At 50.8% G+C, this 17,306-nt stretch overlaps 6 protein-coding genes across 6 annotated transcripts; 3 read left to right on the top strand and 3 right to left on the bottom strand.

Annotated features, from left to right (window-relative positions):
• Positions 1-1,264: 1,264 nt before the first annotated feature.
• On the bottom strand, positions 1,265-4,266 carry K444DRAFT_610711 (DEAD-domain-containing protein). Its single transcript, XM_024879799.1, has 2 exons — positions 1,350-4,266; positions 1,265-1,283 (listed from the first exon to the last, which is right to left on the bottom strand). The coding sequence occupies exon 1, from the start codon at positions 4,248-4,250 to the stop codon at positions 1,647-1,649; it is 2,604 nt and encodes an 867-aa protein (XP_024739585.1). The 5' UTR covers positions 4,251-4,266; the 3' UTR covers positions 1,265-1,283; positions 1,350-1,646.
• Positions 4,267-4,412: 146 nt separating this feature from the next.
• On the top strand, positions 4,413-5,867 carry K444DRAFT_610710 (Nucleotidylyl transferase). Its single transcript, XM_024879798.1, has one exon. The coding sequence runs from the start codon at positions 4,547-4,549 to the stop codon at positions 5,696-5,698; it is 1,152 nt and encodes a 383-aa protein (XP_024739584.1). The 5' UTR covers positions 4,413-4,546; the 3' UTR covers positions 5,699-5,867.
• An 844-nt stretch (positions 5,868-6,711) lies between these two features.
• On the top strand, positions 6,712-7,095 carry K444DRAFT_627573 (uncharacterized protein; the record flags this gene model as incomplete). The annotated part of the gene is made up of 1 exon (XM_024882821.1): positions 6,712-7,095. The coding sequence occupies one exon, from the start codon at positions 6,712-6,714 to the stop codon at positions 7,093-7,095; it is 384 nt and encodes a 127-aa protein (XP_024739583.1).
• Positions 7,096-7,705: 610 nt separating this feature from the next.
• Positions 7,706-12,295, bottom strand: K444DRAFT_651668 (putative pentatricopeptide repeat-containing protein; the record flags this gene model as incomplete). The annotated part of the gene is made up of 3 exons (XM_024885727.1): positions 7,706-11,081; positions 11,132-11,273; positions 12,271-12,295. 3 exons carry the CDS (start codon positions 12,293-12,295, stop codon positions 7,706-7,708), a joined length of 3,543 nt encoding a protein of 1,180 aa, XP_024739582.1.
• Positions 12,102-13,892, top strand: K444DRAFT_585954 (phosphomevalonate kinase-like protein). The gene is made up of 2 exons (XM_024877954.1): positions 12,102-12,588; positions 12,737-13,892. Exons 1-2 carry the CDS (start codon positions 12,335-12,337, stop codon positions 13,815-13,817), a joined length of 1,335 nt encoding a protein of 444 aa, XP_024739581.1. The 5' UTR covers positions 12,102-12,334; the 3' UTR covers positions 13,818-13,892.
• Positions 13,893-14,860: 968 nt separating this feature from the next.
• On the bottom strand, positions 14,861-16,612 carry K444DRAFT_557852 (WD40 repeat-like protein). The gene is made up of 3 exons (XM_024876801.1): positions 16,128-16,612; positions 15,666-15,915; positions 14,861-15,566 (listed from the first exon to the last, which is right to left on the bottom strand). Exons 1-3 carry the CDS (start codon positions 16,346-16,348, stop codon positions 14,874-14,876), a joined length of 1,164 nt encoding a protein of 387 aa, XP_024739580.1. The 5' UTR covers positions 16,349-16,612; the 3' UTR covers positions 14,861-14,873.
• Between the last annotated feature and the right edge of the window lie 694 nt (positions 16,613-17,306).

Below are 17,306 nucleotides of genomic sequence, written 5' to 3'. Positions count from 1 at the left end.
GGTGAAGTAGGTCTTGCTCGGGTTTTCGAAGGGCATCGGGAGCTCGGATGCGAGAAAGGCCATGTTGCCTTGAATGTTCTCGAGTGATTGCATGATGGAGGCGGCGTATTGAGTTGTGTGTGAAGGATTTGGATGGATGCAAGGAAGGTGGTCAATGAAAGATCGAGTATGTAAAGTAATTAAGTCTGTCGCCTTTGTGGGCGAGTAAATTTACTCGTGGCGGTCCAAGTGTCCGTTGTTGTCCCGATTTGGTAGACGGTAGGACTATGTCAGGCGCTTTTACATTTGCTGAAGAACTTCCTTCGGCCTGTCTTTGATTTGAAAATGCACTGACATAACTCGTTCGAGAGCTTGACGTTGGCATTATCAGTGTATTGGCGTATTGTTCTTGAAGTCTCTTTTGTGCACATGGGTCCCTGAAGAGCTTCCTCGAGATGCGTCAGTGGCAGAACTGTATGAGTTCGCACCGCCTTCTCTAATGGCTTCAATTTAGGTACGCATAGAGGGCAGGGGAAGCACATGCTTGAACTATATGTGAGCTTTGCTTCCTCGTCAAACTCTTTGTATGGTTTTCGAGGCACTGCGTCGAGTTTCGGCAATGTGGTTTATGGCTGATGACTTTCAGGTTTCGCAGCAATACGACTTAAACAAGACAAATGGTGATAAGAACAAAGACAAACTCTCACTAGAGTGCTAGGGATTCCAATGAGCCGTCCTTTTCCGTTATCTGTATATATGGTTTGGTTTGACAAGATGTTGTTTCGCCTTGAACGAATCAACAAGTGGTTCTGAGCAAATAAACATGATAATGTACCCAAACAGTTGAGGGATGACAAGTCTAACAAAAGCTCAACACACTTAAAGGACATCAATGAAAAGTTTTAGCCTTTTGTGAATAATACCAAGGTACGAGATGAAGTCAGGCCAGTTACTTCTTTCAAAGGTACCAATGCACGTGACCCTTTTAGTCTAGTTCCTCACTCCTGTTTAGATATAATAACCTTCTCGAACGTCCAGTTTCCTCAATCATCTGCGAGATCGATGACATGTGTGGTCTTTGAGACAGTTGCAACTTTGGCAAGTTTCGAAGCATTGGACCCAAGAAATTCAGGGTCTCGAATGACATCCAGCACAATCCAATTCTTCCATCGCCTCGGGTACATTCGACCGACGATTATCTAATTCCTTTAACTCGTCTAACAAATCGTCATCTGACAGTCTTTTCACCCCTTCCATCTTTGCAAGAGAGTAGCAGAATGATAACATAACATCCGTCAACATATCTTCAGAAAGGTGATTAGCAAAAAAGCTCATTCTGCCACTGGCGGCGTGTGAGGGAGAAGAAATACGGGATATAGAGCCCCAATCTTGGCAAGAATCTTGATTGCGTTAAGCTTCATCTCCCAGCAGGCTCGCCCAGAAGCACACAAGAAGATACGGCTTATGATCTGCTCAAAGCAGTTTCGAATTTAAGTAGTAGTCAAACTCGAGAGGAATCGCACTGTCTACAAATGAGTGAGACGCGACTTTCCGTGGGAGTGGGGCACTTCTGTGGGGCAGTGGGGCAATTCCATTGGTACGAGAGAATTATGCAAGTTTTGTGCTGCCAAGTTGAATTCAGGGGTTCGACAGACCACCAGGAGGTCTTATCCGATATTGAATTCGCTCGCAGCAGCCATGTGCTCCTTCATCTTCTTTTTCATCCTCCTAACAGCATCGTTACCATCCACAGAGGGTAGATCCAACTCCAGTTTCTTTTGCTTCCGCACTCTCTCTCCTTCAGGAGCTTTGTCCTCAACCTCTCCTCTCTTCGCTTTCCTCGCTGCTACACTTCTGTCCGCTTTCGTCATCTTCGCGGGCCTCAGCCCAGGAACCTTGATGCTACCTGGCTTGTCCCTCAGTGCAAATGCTTTGGCTAAATGTCCTAAATGCAATGTCTGCATGTTGAAAATATTCCTCTCAGCTGCAACATGTGTAGCATATGCACGAATATGACTCTGAAATCCTCTTCGAGCCATCTCAAGATATTTCGGTGATTCCAATGTCCAGCGCTCAACCTCAAGTTGCCACTCAGTAGCACGATCCTCCCACTCTCTGCCAGTCCCTCCAAATCCCTTTCGCAATAAATCCTCGGCAGTGTTGTGTGTAAGTGATTTCTTTCCATCCCTATAGCCAGACGCAAGAATTGATACATATTCTTCTTCCTCTCCAGGGAGAAGGAATATCAGGGCTCGGCCATCTTTTCCAGCTCGTGCAGTTCTACCAACCCGATGTAAATGGTCGTCTGCACTGAAAGGTGGATCATATTCTATGACGTAGTCCACATTCGGAAGATCCAGACCTCGGGATGCAACATCTGTACAGATCATAACGCAGGGCTCAGCAGATTCGGTAAATGCTTTCAGAGTGGCCGTTCTGATGTTTTGAGCCAGAGATCCATGGAGCTTGTGCATGATGACTGAATTGGCTTGGCTTGAGAACGAGGTGGCATGAGCGATTGTGTCTTTTGTCAGCTCTGTCTTGGGAATTTCAGGAACCTTCACCTCCGATTCTGCATCTTCAGGTGAAACCTCAATCGGTCGGCTGAAGAGCGAGAAATGGAAGTCGACCGAATCAGCGCAGGAAATGAAGACAATGGCCTTCATCACCGAACCTCGTCGAGCAAACGCCCGCTTCAAAATGGCACTCAACGTGACCAGTCGCATCTTTGCAGGAACGACTGCATATGCCTGCTTCAACTGCGCAGGCGCTGAGAATGCCTTCTCATCGCCTTCCGTTCCATCTGCCTTGTCTTTTGCAACTTCCTCGTCAGAAGGATCTGCTTGGATATGGACTGCGTCCTTCAAACTGATCTCTCCCAATCTTTGAACGTTCATCTTCATGGTGGCAGAGCAGAGGACTGTAACTCGTCGTTTCGGTAACACCGTGAGGTCAAGATTGTTTTCCTTGTCCACGACCAATGATCTTCTCCCAATTTTCTCAACGATCCCTTTAATCTCCTCTTCGAATCCTAATTCCATCAATCGATCGCCTTCGTCTAGGACTAGCCACCTGACTGTGCCGACTTTCAAAACCTCGGTATTATCGAGATGATCTGCCAATCGGCCGGGAGTTGCAATCAGAATATTTACACCTTTCCGTAATCGTGCTTTCTCGGATTGCTTGCTCTCACCTCCAATGACGGTCGTCCCAACAATCCATGGCGCACACCTGAGGATTTTCTCTAAAACTGTGGCTATCTGCTTGCACAATTCTCGTGTTGGCGCAAGAACGATTGCAAAGAGTCCGGAATCCCGATGAACTTGTGTCTCTTTGCTGCTGATAGCCAAGATTCGCTCAACTATTGGAAGGAGGTAGGCCAAAGTTTTTCCAGAGCCAGTCTCAGCTTGGATGAAGGCATCACTGTCATCCTTGATCATCTCTGGGATTGCTGCCTTCTGAATAGCTGTCGGCGCTTTCATGTCCATCTTCGTGGAGAGGTGAGCTGCCAATCTTCGTGACAGGCCAAGAGCCGTAAATGTGGCCATCTCTTCGGTAAGAGGGGCATTTGAAGGTCTCGCGGGCTCCTGTTCCTCCTCTGGTTCCTCGAATTTGGTCTTCGAAGAAGGATTGAAAGAAAACAGGGACGAAATGACTTGTCCAGGCTTTCCACCTCCTCCTTCTCGATTTCCACTACCGATGCTGCCAGGCGGGAGCTTTCCAGAGAGAAACGCTGGCCTTGCATCTTCTTGGAATACTGTTTTTCGCTTTCCAGCAGAATCGACATTTATGCTTCCAGCGGGTAGTTTCCCCGAAACGAACGCTGGTCTCGTTTCCTCTTGAAATACCGTGCTTCGATTCCCTGCAATGTTGATGCTTCCCGGCGGAAGCTTCCCAGATACGAATGCTGGTCTTGTCTCTTCCTGGATCGCAGTAGCCCGTGTCCCACCAATCTTTATGCTGCCAGGAGGAAGCTTTCCCGAGACGATAGCCGCCGTATTTGCATCTCTTCCCGAATTGTGGTCCACTCGTTGTCTCTTCGGTGGCCTTGGAGCAGCTCCCGCGCCAATATACTCCTCCGCCGCAACATCGTGCCGTTTCTCGTTGAATATCGCTCTCGTAGACGGATTCGTTGGCGGTTTGGAGGTCCTCTTCTGCGCAACTTTCTTTGCAGCTAATCTGTCTTTCCACCGACCTCCTTGGAACGTCTGCTTCGGGAGAAGAGGACCATCCCCAATCTCAAAGTTCATTAGCATGCCATCGTCGGCCATGGCTGCTTGAATTTTGCAAAGTGTTGCGGGGGTCGCTGCAACTTTTTTTCTGCATCGCTATCGGTGGGCACGGACCACGTAGACGCCAAAAGCGGGAAGCCTAACCAATTCAAGTGAAGCGTGTTGAAGCTGGAAAAAACATCTCGGGATCGTAAAAACGCAGCAGACTTCATCACAGCATGACTCAATTCAAATTTTCCTGTCGGAATGGACCCTGAAAGGGCAATTGACAGAGTTGATTGTCCATCAATCTCCAAACCCTCTGCTACGCCAACATTTCGTTGTCAACAATAGCCATGTTTCTCAGACCAAGACCCTTCTTCTCCTTTCCCGGCACCAAGGTAGCTCTCCCGCCGGTGCTACTCAACACTCCACGCTCCTTCTCAAGCTCCAGCCTCCTATCCTCTCGACAGAAGGATCAAACCATACCCAACACATCGATCAAGGTCTTCCGCGAGATCCCCAATCTCCGCCAATGGCGCCGCAAACAGCTCCACGACTACCGCTCCGTCGGTCTCGTGCCCACAATGGGAGCCCTCCACGAAGGCCATCTCTCACTCATCCGCCTGGCGGCCGCGGAGAACTCGTCAGTAGTGGTCAGTATCTACGTCAATCCGACTCAATTCGGCGTCCACGAAGATCTAGATAGCTATCCAAAGACGTGGACGAAGGATATTGAGATGTTGAGAGATCTTGATAGGGAACTTGCTGCTGATGGAGGGAATTTGGGAAAGATTGCCGCAGTATTTGCACCAACCACTGAGGAGATGTATCCCAGTGGACGGCCGAGTCAAGAGATTGACGGGAAAGGAAGTTTTGTTACGATTACGCCTGTTGGAGAAGTGCTCGAGGGTGCGAGTCGGCCGACTTTCTTTCGAGGGGTGGCTACAGTTTGCATGAAGCTATTTAATATTGTGACGCCAGAGAAGGTGTATTTTGGACAGAAGGATGTACAACAGACGGTGGTGATCAAGAAGATGGTCAAAGATTTTTGCATGGAGACCCAGGTCGTTGTTGGCGAGACGCAACGAGAACCTGATGGGCTGGCAATGAGTTCGAGAAATGTATATTTGGGGACCAGACGACGGCGAGTTGCTACAGTTTTGTCGAAAGCACTGAGGGTAGTTGAGACGGGATACCTGCGAGGTTACAGAACGAGAGACGAACTGCTTGGACCCGCAGGAGAATTGGCAAAGTTGCTTTTGATGGAGCAACGTCAACTCAAACCCGAGGAACGGGTGAAGTTTGAGATCGACTACATCTCTTTGGCAGACCCAGAGACGATGCAGGAAGTGGAAGAAGTCGATGAAGCCAAGGGAGCGATCCTCAGTGGTGCTGTGAAAATGCTCCCGGTTGAGGCGCCGCAACCTGATGAGGACCTCGGGTTATCTGGCGGACCTTCAGTGAGGTTGATAGATAACATCACCCTCAAGCCTGTAAAGTTATAATTGGAGAGGATCGATGCTGGACCAAAACGGTCTGAAATGATATTCACGAGTTTGAAACTAAACTCGACTCGGTGACACATCTGTTTTGCATTTCTCTGGGGTACAACGGAGGGTGAGTACCCATTCGCCTTTTTAAAATCTTAAAATGAGAACTTTATTCTATTCCGGCATCAGATAGAAGGTAACAGAGACCAATCTCGTTTGGAGATGTTCGCAAAGAGCCTCTCAACAATAAGTTGGAGTTCAGCCGGCAGCACTAACTCCATTGCGCCACATTTTCTGCAAGCGCTTTGATCCTCCAAGGCTGAGTCGGCATAAGTCCCCCCTCCCCCAACTTGCAACGGTGGGGTCCTCAGAGCACAGGCATTCTACCATATTAAAAACCCCCGGTCAAGAGCCCCCACAAGTACAAGCAAGTAATTAAGGGGGGAGTCCATACCCCCAACTCGTTCCCCCAAGAAGATCTCAACGCCAAGGATCCACCAGAGACATCGTTGAATCGTGTGGGACGGCTGGGAGTTCGGCACGGCTCCCGAGGAGCCACCCATCATTCGCCAATTTGGACGGCTTTCCTCCTTCCCCTTTCTCTCGAAAATCTTCGGATAAAGATGCCGAGCAGCGAAAAGAAAGGATTGCTTGGAAATTGTTAATACAGTATATATTGTCTGCGCCGGCACGGAAGGACGGCCCATTATCTATCCACAACTTCGCCACAGTTTTCATACCGTCTCAGACTAATTAATGTCAACCGTGCGAAACCTTCAACCGCAGAATCTACTGCAGCAACCAGCCACAGTGCAAAAACCCATCCGCCTTGCACCCCACCATCCCTCGCTCAGCCTTGTGTCGATCGCGTCATCCGCCCAGCCTCGTTACGTATAATCATCGCACTCGGTGCATTGACACCCCGCCAAGCCCGAACGGAACGTGAATAAATCAACCCTTTCCCCCCCATCCACCAAAACCCCAAAATTCCTCAATTGATCCTCCTCACCGCAATCCTCGTCCAAACAATGAAATACCCCAAACTACCATCCCTCTTCCAGTCCAGATCACGGACGGAAACCATGGGCTCGTCCCACTCCACCTCTTCCTCGACCTCACCCTCGTCGTCCTCGCCAAGCGCGAAAACGACGTCGTCGCTGCATCGACGCGACTGCCCGGTCAGCGCGAGAGTGCCGGTCCTCCCCATTACATGCATCCGCTCGGAAGAAGACCGCGGACGATCGCTCTCCCCCAGGAGGACGACCTCCACCGACGAGCGCGTGTCGAGCGAGCAACCGATCCGCGGCGGGTTCCCGTACTACGAGGAAGTGGGGAAAGGAGCTGAGCACGAAAGGAGATCAGGGGAGAAGAAGAGGAGGAGGAGATTTAGACGGAGTTTGGGCGCGCGATAACAAGTGCCAACTACCTACCTGTATATCGGGGAAATATTTGTTGGGGGGAAAGGCGTTTCATCACACGAAGGAGAGCACATTGGACCAGGAGTTTTTGAAGTATCCATACCATCAGGGAGATATTATTGTAATATTACATATCGATCCAGTCGAGCCCCGATAGTATTATTCTAATACTACCAGACCGCTAGATTCAGAGTTGAGATTTGTCTTTTCGCTTTGCGCCAGCCACCCCCCCGCTCAATCGTGAAATTAACTGGCCGTTACACCACGCTCTCTCCAGCCCAGCCAGCCAGCCATTTTGAAAACTCCGTTCCCGGAACGCCACAAGCTCGATGTTGGTACAACGCAACAGAGCAATTTTTTTAGGACTGTAAAAAGCAAAACATAAGAGATGGGTTGATCAGAAGACCAGCCCTGATACCCTGATTCCGCCGCTTTATTTTCGAAGTGTGCAAAGTGGCACGGGTATCAATGACAAAGGAAATATGCATGTAGTATGCTAATCGTCTATAAACAGTATCCGTCTTCGGGGCGGCAGAATGCAAAATAGACAATTAAAATCGGAATGGGGACATGCGAGAAACTTCCGATAGGATCAAAGGAGTTCTTAAATGGCGTTCTCAGCGTTGCCTCCACCCAATAATTCGAGGATCTTGTTGGCGACAGCTCCGGGGTATCCTCTGCTCAGCATTTCTTGAACGACACCTCGGGCACTATCCCTGTCTTCGACGGCGAGGTAGGCTCTGGTCATAGCTTCGTAGGTGCTTGGCTCTCGCTTCTCACGACTGACGGAAGAGAAGATGGTCTTGCTCTTTTCGATGTTCTTTTGGTTGGCCCAGCCATGGATGAGGGTATTGGCGATGTATGGTGTCATTTCAACACCTCGTCTGGACATCTCTTTGAGAACGGGCTCGGAATCGGTGACTTGGTGGTTGGCGACCATGGACTCGAAAAGTGCTTGGTAAAGGCAGGCCTGGGGTCGGATTGAGGGGTCAGCCATAACGGAGTCAAAAACGGCTTTTGCGCCCTCCATGTCGTGCATGACACAACCTTTAGCATGAATCAAGGACGAGTAGTGAACTGCCTCGGGGCGTTGGCCAGTGCTTCGAATGAGGTCGAGAACAGCTTCGGCAGCAGGCATATTGACAGGCTCGAGAGTTGCATGGGTGTCGACGAGGAGTTTGTAGGTATGGTTGGTTGGCTCGATACCCTTGCTCTTCATGCGCTCGTAGTAGGCCAGGACCTTGCTCTTGTCGCGCTTCGTGGTGAGGAAGAATTGCATCAAGCTGTTGTATGGAGCTGGGCGAGCCTTGTAGTTCGGCATCGACTCCATCTCCTCGAACAGCTCCTCGGCAAACTTCTCATCGCTAACGCGGCACAAAGCGTTGACGATGGTGCCATAAGTAACACTGGTTGGCCGGATACCAAGGCTTCTCATCTCAGCAAAGTAGAAAAGACAGTCATCGATGCGACGAGCCTTTCCAAGCTTGCCAATGAGAGCATTGTACAAGAAAGAAGAAGGCTCGACGCCCTCACTCTTGGCACGGTGGAAGATCTTGACAGCCTCGGTAGCTTCGTCAAAAGTCTTGGTCGACTCCTTCAACGTGGTGATGTATAGACCAAAGGTGTTTGCGGTTGGTGCGGCACCCATGTCAAGAAGCTCTTGGTGATACTGAGCTGCAAGACTACGCTTGTTGAGATTAAGGCATGCTCCAACCATAGCATCAAGAATCGAGACCCAGCCATAACGAACAACCGAATACTGAGGAAGCAGCGGAATGTCAGTTCGAGCCATTCCCAGGATGTCGTGGACCAGATTGATTCGCTCCTCTCGTGCAGCGGCGGAGATGAGCTTGGCGTAGGTAATATAACGTGGGTGACGACCAGCTCGGCGCATGTTTCTAAATCTACCGAGGGCCTCGTTGAGACGCGAAACCTTGTTTCGGCCACCAGTGCCTTTCTCAAGTTCCTCAGCAATGAGAGCAGAGCCCTTGAAGTCGGTGGAGGCTGCATAAGGATCAAAGGTGTCCTCGTACGTCGGTGCAGGCGCATATGAGACTGGAGTGAAGCTTTGTGGGTAGATTGGCGACTCTGGCATGACTTGACGAGGATCCGTGAGACCACGTGCTGTCATGAATCTGTTGATGAACTCTACACCTTCATCGACCTCATCGTTGACATGGGCATCAACTACAGTTGCTCGAATGCGTGCGAACATCTGCTCTGATTGATTGAGACCCTCGGCGACTTGTCCAGAACCGATCATGGCCACAGCGAACATCGCAGTAGGCTCAATGGATGCTGCGGAAACAGTCAGCTCGGGATTCGACAACATGTGCCAGAATCGCTGAGCGGCAGGAACGTCTCCCTCACGAACACTGAGGGCCAACATAGCCATAGCGGGGGTAGCGATGTCGCTAAAGTTGGATGGCACGTGAGCGAAGGCAGCAACTGCAGTAGCCTTGTCTCCCTTGTCGGCTGCAACCGTAGCTACTTTGCTCATCGAGATAGCCTTGGTAGAGCTTCCGAGGTTTTCGGCCCACTCGAGAGCTTGAGGAAGCATGCTACGTTCCAAGAAACCCTGGACAAGTCCATGACCGATGATGGCGTCTCTGAGAGTCTCTGCTGGATATGCCTGGATGATTCTGTTGTAGAACTGAATTGCACCCTCCAGTCGGTCAGCAGTGATGTATGCCTTCACTACGGTAGCGTAGATGTGTGCATCTTGTCGGTCGCTCAAGTCGAGCTTGCCTTGGTCGTTGGCCACAGCCAACTCCTTGTACTCATTGTAGCACTCAACTGCACTGCTTAAATCTCCGATTTGAGTGAAGCCCCTGATCATTGGTGCGAATGTAGCAGCCAATGGAACAATCTTGCTGGACTCCATGTGTTCATAAAGTCTAATCATCTCTGGAACTCGGCCAGCTTCGGAACAGGCTGAGATGAGCTGGTGATAGGTCTCTGGTGGGAAAGCACGATCCTTGCGGTAAGAAATTGAAGCCTCGAAGAGTCTCATTGCTAGATCAAGGCGATCATCCTCAGCAAGGATGGCAAATTCAAATTCGTTTGATGCGAACATGAATTTGCCAGGCTCCTCCATACCACCGAAGCGAACTCGCTTCTCCTCCAACGACTGTTTCAGCGAAGAAACCTCGAGGGATCGGGAAGATAACAAGTTGATAAGAGTCTTGTATGTGGCGGTGTTTGGGAGAACCTTGCGGCGAAGCATGTCAGAGTAGACATCAAGTGCCTTAGGGACAACCTGGATTCGCTCAGCTGGGAGGTGAATAGCTGCGTCGAGGAGAGCGTTGTATGCTGCTGCAACAGGTTGAATCCCAGCCACAAGCATGGCCTCGAAGACTGCTGGGATCTCAGCATATCGATGAGCTTCAGAGAGCTTGCTGAGATGGTCTGCATAGCTTTGAGATTGAAGCTCAGAAGCTGTGCTGACTGATGTGGCCGGGCTAGAGGGCAACTTCTCGAAGCCGGACTCTGTCGATGAAAGAGCAGGAGACTGGACAGCTGCAACTGGAGGTGTTGGAGCACGTGCCGCCACAACACTCAATTCTGCCTCGAAAATGGCTTGGTCTTCTCGGGACTTGATCTCCTTCTCAATGGCAGCATCGATCTTGGCGAGAGCAGCTTCCTCCTCGACCTGTCTTAATTCATCTACCGCGCTTGCACTGTATGCTCTCTCGAGGACCGGCTTGGGAGCCCCCTCAGCCGCCTGAGCTTCAACATGGCTCTGGCCCTCGTTGTCGACCTCAATCGACTGGGGCTTCCATTCAATGCGCTTGGCGAATTGAAATTGTGTCCATTCCTTTTCTGGTTCACCTGCTGCGTGTTGCTTCTTCCACGCCTCAAAATATGCATCTAAACCCCCATCACTCTTCTCAGGGCGGACCTGCTGGACAGTAGTCGAAGACTGAGCACTGCTGTGGAACGCATTTTGAAAGTGATAGTTCGGATAGTGACCGGCCTTGCTTGTTCGTCGACGAAGGCCGAATCCGGGTCTGTTGTTGGAAGCGTAGACTTGGGGATGGGTGGCGGCAACAAGGGATTGAGCGTAACCGTGCGTAAAGGTCTTGGGACCCTGACGAGCAAGAGTCGAGGCGAAGGAGGAGTAAATGGGCATTTAGTGATTGATGGACCTCTCAGGACGGGATGAGAGGAGACTGCAAGGGTGGATGTCAGCTGTGTGTGCAGATCGGGGAGACTCGAGTCCAACGCGACGAGGACACAGATCGGAGCCCAACTTACTGGGAATCTCAATTTAATAGCGATTGCAGGTTCATTTGACAGCCAGGCCGTCAAACAAACGCGCTAATTGGATTGAGTGGTGATTGAAAGGGGTGGGGGGTGTCGACTCGAGATCGACTGAGGTCCTCTGTTTACTTGCAAAAATTTGCTGGAGCTGTGGCGTGGGATGGTGAAAGGCAAGGCCTTAGGTCTTAACAGAAGTAACGGCCTCAGTAAGTGGCAGACTGGGGAATATCACTTCGTGTCCTCTACGCTAGGCTGCTTGGATGACGAGTTGAGTCGAGTCGGGATTGGTGAGCTTCACATGCGCGAGGTACCGTCGAGAATGGCAGAGGCTGAATGCTAGAGGTCAGCTGCGCGTCTGGCGAAGAAGGACCGGATGACGAAGGGATGGATCAAGGAAAGGAATTGGGCGAGAGAGTGTGGCAGAGCTGGAGCTGGAGTCGTGGGCGTAAAGGGGAGTTCGTAGTCGCAGGCGTCGCTGGAAGGGTAGAGAAATTCTCGGGATGAGCAACAGTCATCACGCGAAATAGTCGGAGCCGGGGGCGCCCGCTGAGTGGATCGCTTGTCGAATTTTACGCTTCTGCCTTTGACCCTCTCGGCTCCTGCAAAATGATGGCCTCCGAGAGGCTGGTTCAAGGCTCGTCCGCGGCGTCCGCGTCGGCCGGAAGCCGACAACTAGCCTTCACGCTCTTATCAGATCTCCGCCTCAGCACACAGGACACCTCTCCCTCGTGCGGAGACAGCAGTCGGCCCAAGTATCCACCCGGCTTATTCGCCCAAAGTCTCTACTTGCAGAGAGGCTACGAACTACGAGATGCATTAACGGCCAATGGTGGATTGACCAGTAGCCCTAATCTCAGTGGATTCGCGCGTGCCTGCGAAAGCCGAGGTTTTGCTTTTGGAACACACACTCGGAAAATTGAGGGAGGAACATTTATTGCAAAACCCTCTGATCCTCACTCCTCAGGCCGCTATGTCTACAGCTGTCTCTGCCCCGGGAAAAGTCTTCTTGGCAGGCGGCTATCTAGTCCTCGATCGCGCGTATACTGCTTTGGTGTTTGGCCTGAGTGCCCGCATTCACATTCTGGTGAACGATATCGAGACCGGCTCAGGAGTCGAGCTCTCGGAGATTGTCGTCCAAAGTCCGCAGTTCCGGGACGCGACGTGGAATTACGGGTACCATCTAGCTGAAGATCAAGGGGGGATTCAAGTTACTCAGTTGCAAGGGTAGGTGGACGTCTTTGATTGTCCGCAGTCCGTCAGCATTATCCCCGAGTCTACCCCTTTCTTTCCTCGGTCTTATCACGTGACGCGGTGTTTTGTGATTGCTCGGATTGAGCCTACCCCTATCTTTCTCGTCGCTTACTGTCCATAGTGCCTCGACGGCGAAGCTATCTCGCAATCCATTTGTCGAGACAGCCCTCACCTACGCCCTAACCTACATCTCTACCATCCTCCCCTCACCTCACATCAAACCTACAAGCATCACAATCCTCGCCGACAACGACTACTACTCGCAGCCCGCCAACACCCCAAAGAACGCCTCCCACCAATTCATCGACTTCGGTGTCCGTCTTCAAGATGCTCACAAGACCGGGCTCGGTTCCTCAGCAGCACTGGTGACATCCTTCACCGGCGCCCTCCTCAGTCACTACCTCCCTGAATCCCTCTTCTCCCTCTCCTCTGACTCTGGCCGTTCAATCCTGCACAACCTCTCTCAGGCCTCTCACTGCGCTGCGCAAGGGAAAGTAGGCTCTGGCTTCGATGTCGCAACAGCTGTCTACGGGACCTGCGTCTACCGTCGCTTCTCTCCCTCCATCTTGTCCGGTCTCGGCGATCCAGGCTCCTCAGGCTTCGCCACCCGCGTCAAAGCCATCGTGGAAGACACAGACGCAAGCATGAAATGGGATACCGAGATCTCCAAACGCGGCGTCACCATACCCCCTGGAATGGCGTTAGTGATGTGCGACGTCGACTGCGGTTCCGAGACGGTCGGTATGGTGAAGCAAGTCCTCACCTGGAAGAAAGCCGATCCCGAAGGCTCGAAGAAGCTTTGGGATGATCTGCAGGGTTGTAACGAGACGTTGGCGAAGAAGCTGACGGCCGGTGCGGAGATTGGAGAGTTTAGGAGGGCGTTTGGGGAGATTAGGGGGAGGATTCGGGAGATGGGTGACAGGAGTGGGGTGCCAATCGAGCCGAAGGAGCAGACGGAGTTGTTGGATGCTGTTACGGAGGGGGTGGAAGGAGTTGCCGGAGGAGTGGTTCCTGGGGCGGGCGGGTATGATGCTATTGTTTTGCTTGTCAAGGATGACAAAGAGACGATGTCTGCGATTGAGGAGTTTTTGGTGAAGTGGAGTAAGGAGAAGGGAAGCAATGTTAAATTGCTTGGTACGAGAGGTGAGTTGGAGGGAGCGAGGAAGGAGGATATGAGCAAGTATGAATCTCTGGTTAAATAGCAAGCTAAAGAATTCCTGGGCTGTGAATGCCCTGCTTTCTACTAGTACAATGAACCAGAAATTGCTTGCATCCGATCTCCGTTTCATCTCAAATTCCCAATTTGATTCAATCATCCGCAGACCCCAAAAAGGAGTTTAAGTGTACCAAGTTTGATGCAACACTAAGCGGATAGTGGTGGATAGGCTTGCCTCCTACCCAGCACATGGAAGAGCAATGACTGCAGACTAATGCGAGGTATAGAGGTATGAATTTAAGAGTTACGTATCACAAAATCTTCGTTGAGTGGGTTCCATAAAGCGACATCCTGAAATGTTGGAAGTAGATATATTCCTATAAGACGTTTCGTTGCAAATCGACTCAATGTCTCGACTTCTCTAGTACAGCGAGAGAGACTACCGTTAATACCATGTTAAATGAAAATCAGCCTTCTTCTCATCTCGTCTCCCTCGCGAGAGAGTTCTGGCCATTCCAGGAAACTCTCGACTATTCTTAAGCGAGGTTGGCTTCCATCTTAATCTCTTGAGTGAATACCTACATTAAGGTTTTGTAGAATTTCGCTTCAATGTTCCAAAGGGCCTGGTACGTTCGAGTGCTCCCAGATGCGTATTATTAAATTTAGAAATCAAGTATATCTTACACATCGCACAGTTTCCGGGGCCTTTGTACCAGAAGTAGCTTTCATCTGATAATATGGGAGGAGAGGAAATATAGGGATGTGCGATTTTATTGTACCGGCATCTCGTACAGTCTGTAGGAATTGAGACGAAAAGTGATTTTTCATCTAATAGTATGGGAGGAGAGAGAATACCGGGGGGAACGATGTTTTGTTGTATTTCGTCAAGTATCTTGGAAGTTTAGAAAAGAAGGTACTTTTCATCCGATGATATGGGAGGAGAGTGAATGCCGTGAAAGGTGGTTTGTTCCATATCGCACCAAAGTCCCAAGTTTTTCTGATACAATGAGATTGGGATAAGCTTTAGCTCAGATCTCACTATCCTGTACAATTCAGGACGTCTCAATGTTCATGGTTGGAATTTGAAAAGCCGGGGTGAGATTCAGTAGATATCCCACAGACTAACCTTCCCATCTTTACTACCTACGGCTAACCAATGCGTCGTCTTCGCCTTCTGCTCTCTCTCCTCCCTAACAGTCATCGGCCCCATCCTGCCCACCAATTCCTTCCCCTTATCCTCCTCTCCATCTTCTTTTTCTACTCCATCCAAATCCGCAAAAGCAACAGCATAACACCCCTCCTTATGCCACTTCAGCACAGCTAGCTCCTTCATCCCCTTCACCCCATAAACCCTCACCCTCCCATCCCATCCAGCAGTAGCGAACACTTTCATATCGTTCCTAATTCTCAATCCCTGCTGGCCAGAATGCTTAGTCTTGACAATCTTCAACGGCATACTCTCCTCCTTTGCCCCTCTATCCTTTTCATCGAACACCGGAATTAGATGTTTAGCAATAACAGCATCCGCGGAACTAGTAAAATAAAAGTCCTTTCCAGGGTCGACATCAAGCGAGAGGATAGGTTGCGAGTGCGGGTTGGAGACGTAGAGTGTGGTCCAGGAGGTGGTCAGGCAGGCGACGGAGGTATGGCCGCTTTCGTAGCCGGCGATGACGGTGAGGTGGTGCGTTAGGGGATGGAAGAAGAGGGAGAGGGCCATTATCATTCCGCCTTTGAAAGTGGGTGAGGCGGGGATGGTGTGGATTCTTTTGCTGGAGGGGAGGTGGAAGATGTCGACCTTAGGATTGTTAGATTGCGGCAAAGGGAAGGGAGGGGTGCGCGCAGGGAAAGGGAGGAGAGGAGGGAGTAAATAAAAAGAGAGGGGAGATAGACACACAGTTTCAGAGCTCAAGGTGTTTGGAACTGCTATTAGCAGCTCTTCAGATGGTTCATTTTCGAAAGAAAATGGTGGGCGGACTTCTGTTTGAGCAAACGAACAGAAGTTCATCGTGTTGACTTCCAGAATATGGAGAAGCCATGGCTGTTTTCGCGGTTCTGGTGGGGTATCCACTGGCAGAACGGTGCTCATAGAAGCTTCATCCTCCTCTGAAAGCTTCCATATTATGAGCTTGTTGTCTTTTCCATGTCTGCAACACAGGTCAGGCCCAGAATTGAAAGTCGCCAGAGAGAAAATAGCACACGGCGCATGAGCTCCGAGGACCGAATGAGGTTGACAAAGTGCATTCGTCTAGACAGGAGAACCGATAACAAGAGGTACTTTGTAATGTTTTCCCATAATAGAACCTTGCGAGTTGGCAAATCGATGACGGGGAGAGAAATATAGAGAAACCTCACTCACGTGATTAGCTTGTCACTCCCCCAAGCACTGGCTCCAAGGATCGATCCTTGATGGGCTTGCCACACGGCGACTGGCCGCTTGATGGTGAGGCTCCAGAGAACGATCCATCCGTCCGCATCCCCAGTCACGAGCCGACGATTGGATCGTATGAACGTCGTTGTGTGAATTTGTGAGCCATGACCACGCAGAATGTATGCTGGCTGCGCAGGCGGCAAAGCCATCGCCAAACGCGGCAGCTATAGGGAGATCCGCTGGTTTCGGGATGAAGATGGCCAGTTATGTCTTCCAGAGATCCGAAGTCGATGTTGTTAACCGCTTTGTCAGGTCGGTGCCATGAACGGTGATGCACGGGCGCGAGAATAGGGTTATTCTACCGCTTGGAGCGCCTTGTGCATTAAGTTCCATGCTAAATGCTATTCACATAAGCTCGCATGCTGGTTGGCGGTGTAATCGTATGACACGGCTAAAGACTCCTTGGACTTGAGAAGGATTGCAGTAATTATATATTTATATCTCGACTCTATTCATCCTTCAGCCCTTGGAGGACCCCGCCAACCACGTGATAGGCTACCGCATTCTCCTCCCATCTGCATCTGCAACCTAAATTTAAGATGTGCTCTATTAAGAGACGGGATCTGGCGTCTGGCGTTGTTGTGAATTCCCCGCCATGCATGATAGGCAGAGCACCCCCGGCCGATAGCTCTGACGGCTGGGCTGCAGGGTGATGGCAGACACAGGACGCAACACTGGAGTTTCGACACTTCACCACCTCCAGGCCCAGCCTCACACTTCACTTGGGCCCTCACCAGATAATTCTCCTAATCGGGGCGCATGTGCAGATTGCTGGTGGCTAGCAGCAGACGATGCTGCCTCCCGTCTTGCAAAGAACTCCTGGCCCGCTGCCCTCGACTTCTGTGATGCATCGGTGATCGACTCTGAGCCTGGTGTCGGGAAACACCCCATCCGAACCTCGTCCCTCACACACGGCGAACAGAGCCCTGTTTGACTTCTCGTGGCTGAGCAGCGCTCATCGCATCGAGAATAGATCGTCCCTGATGCCCTGCTTCGCTTTTCCCAGCCAATCGCCCGCATTTGCCGTGTTCAAGGCTTTGGAGGCTGCAGAGCTTTGCGGCAGGTCTCCGACATGTGGAGGTGACAGCCGTGAGAAGAGCAGAGCCC

Source organism: Hyaloscypha bicolor, assembly GCF_002865645.1.
Source record: "Hyaloscypha bicolor E unplaced genomic scaffold K444scaffold_53, whole genome shotgun sequence".
NCBI classification, from domain to species: Eukaryota; Fungi; Ascomycota; class Leotiomycetes; order Helotiales; family Hyaloscyphaceae; genus Hyaloscypha; species Hyaloscypha bicolor.
Note: the sequence above shows the minus strand (reverse complement) of the source record. Positions and strands in the feature narration are given on the sequence as shown.

Excerpts from the sequence above, each read along its gene's own strand:
- K444DRAFT_610711 (XM_024879799.1), bottom strand. The coding sequence starts at position 4,250 with ATGGCCGACGATGGCATGCTAATGAACTTTGAGATTGGGGATGGTCCT.
- K444DRAFT_610710 (XM_024879798.1), top strand. The coding sequence starts at position 4,547 with ATGTTTCTCAGACCAAGACCCTTCTTCTCCTTTCCCGGCACCAAGGTA.
- K444DRAFT_585954 (XM_024877954.1), top strand. The coding sequence starts at position 12,335 with ATGTCTACAGCTGTCTCTGCCCCGGGAAAAGTCTTCTTGGCAGGCGGC. Across the intron at positions 12,589-12,736 it reads CAAGTTACTCAGTTGCAAGG|TGCCTCGACGGCGAAGCTAT; the intron begins GTAGGTGGACGT and ends TACTGTCCATAG.
- K444DRAFT_557852 (XM_024876801.1), bottom strand. The coding sequence starts at position 16,348 with ATGGCTTTGCCGCCTGCGCAGCCAGCATACATTCTGCGTGGTCATGGC. Across the intron at positions 15,916-16,127 it reads GGGAGTGACAAGCTAATCAC|ACATGGAAAAGACAACAAGC; the intron begins GTGAGTGAGGTT and ends CCTGTGTTGCAG. Across the intron at positions 15,567-15,665 it reads ACACCTTGAGCTCTGAAACT|GTCGACATCTTCCACCTCCC; the intron begins GTGTGTCTATCT and ends AACAATCCTAAG.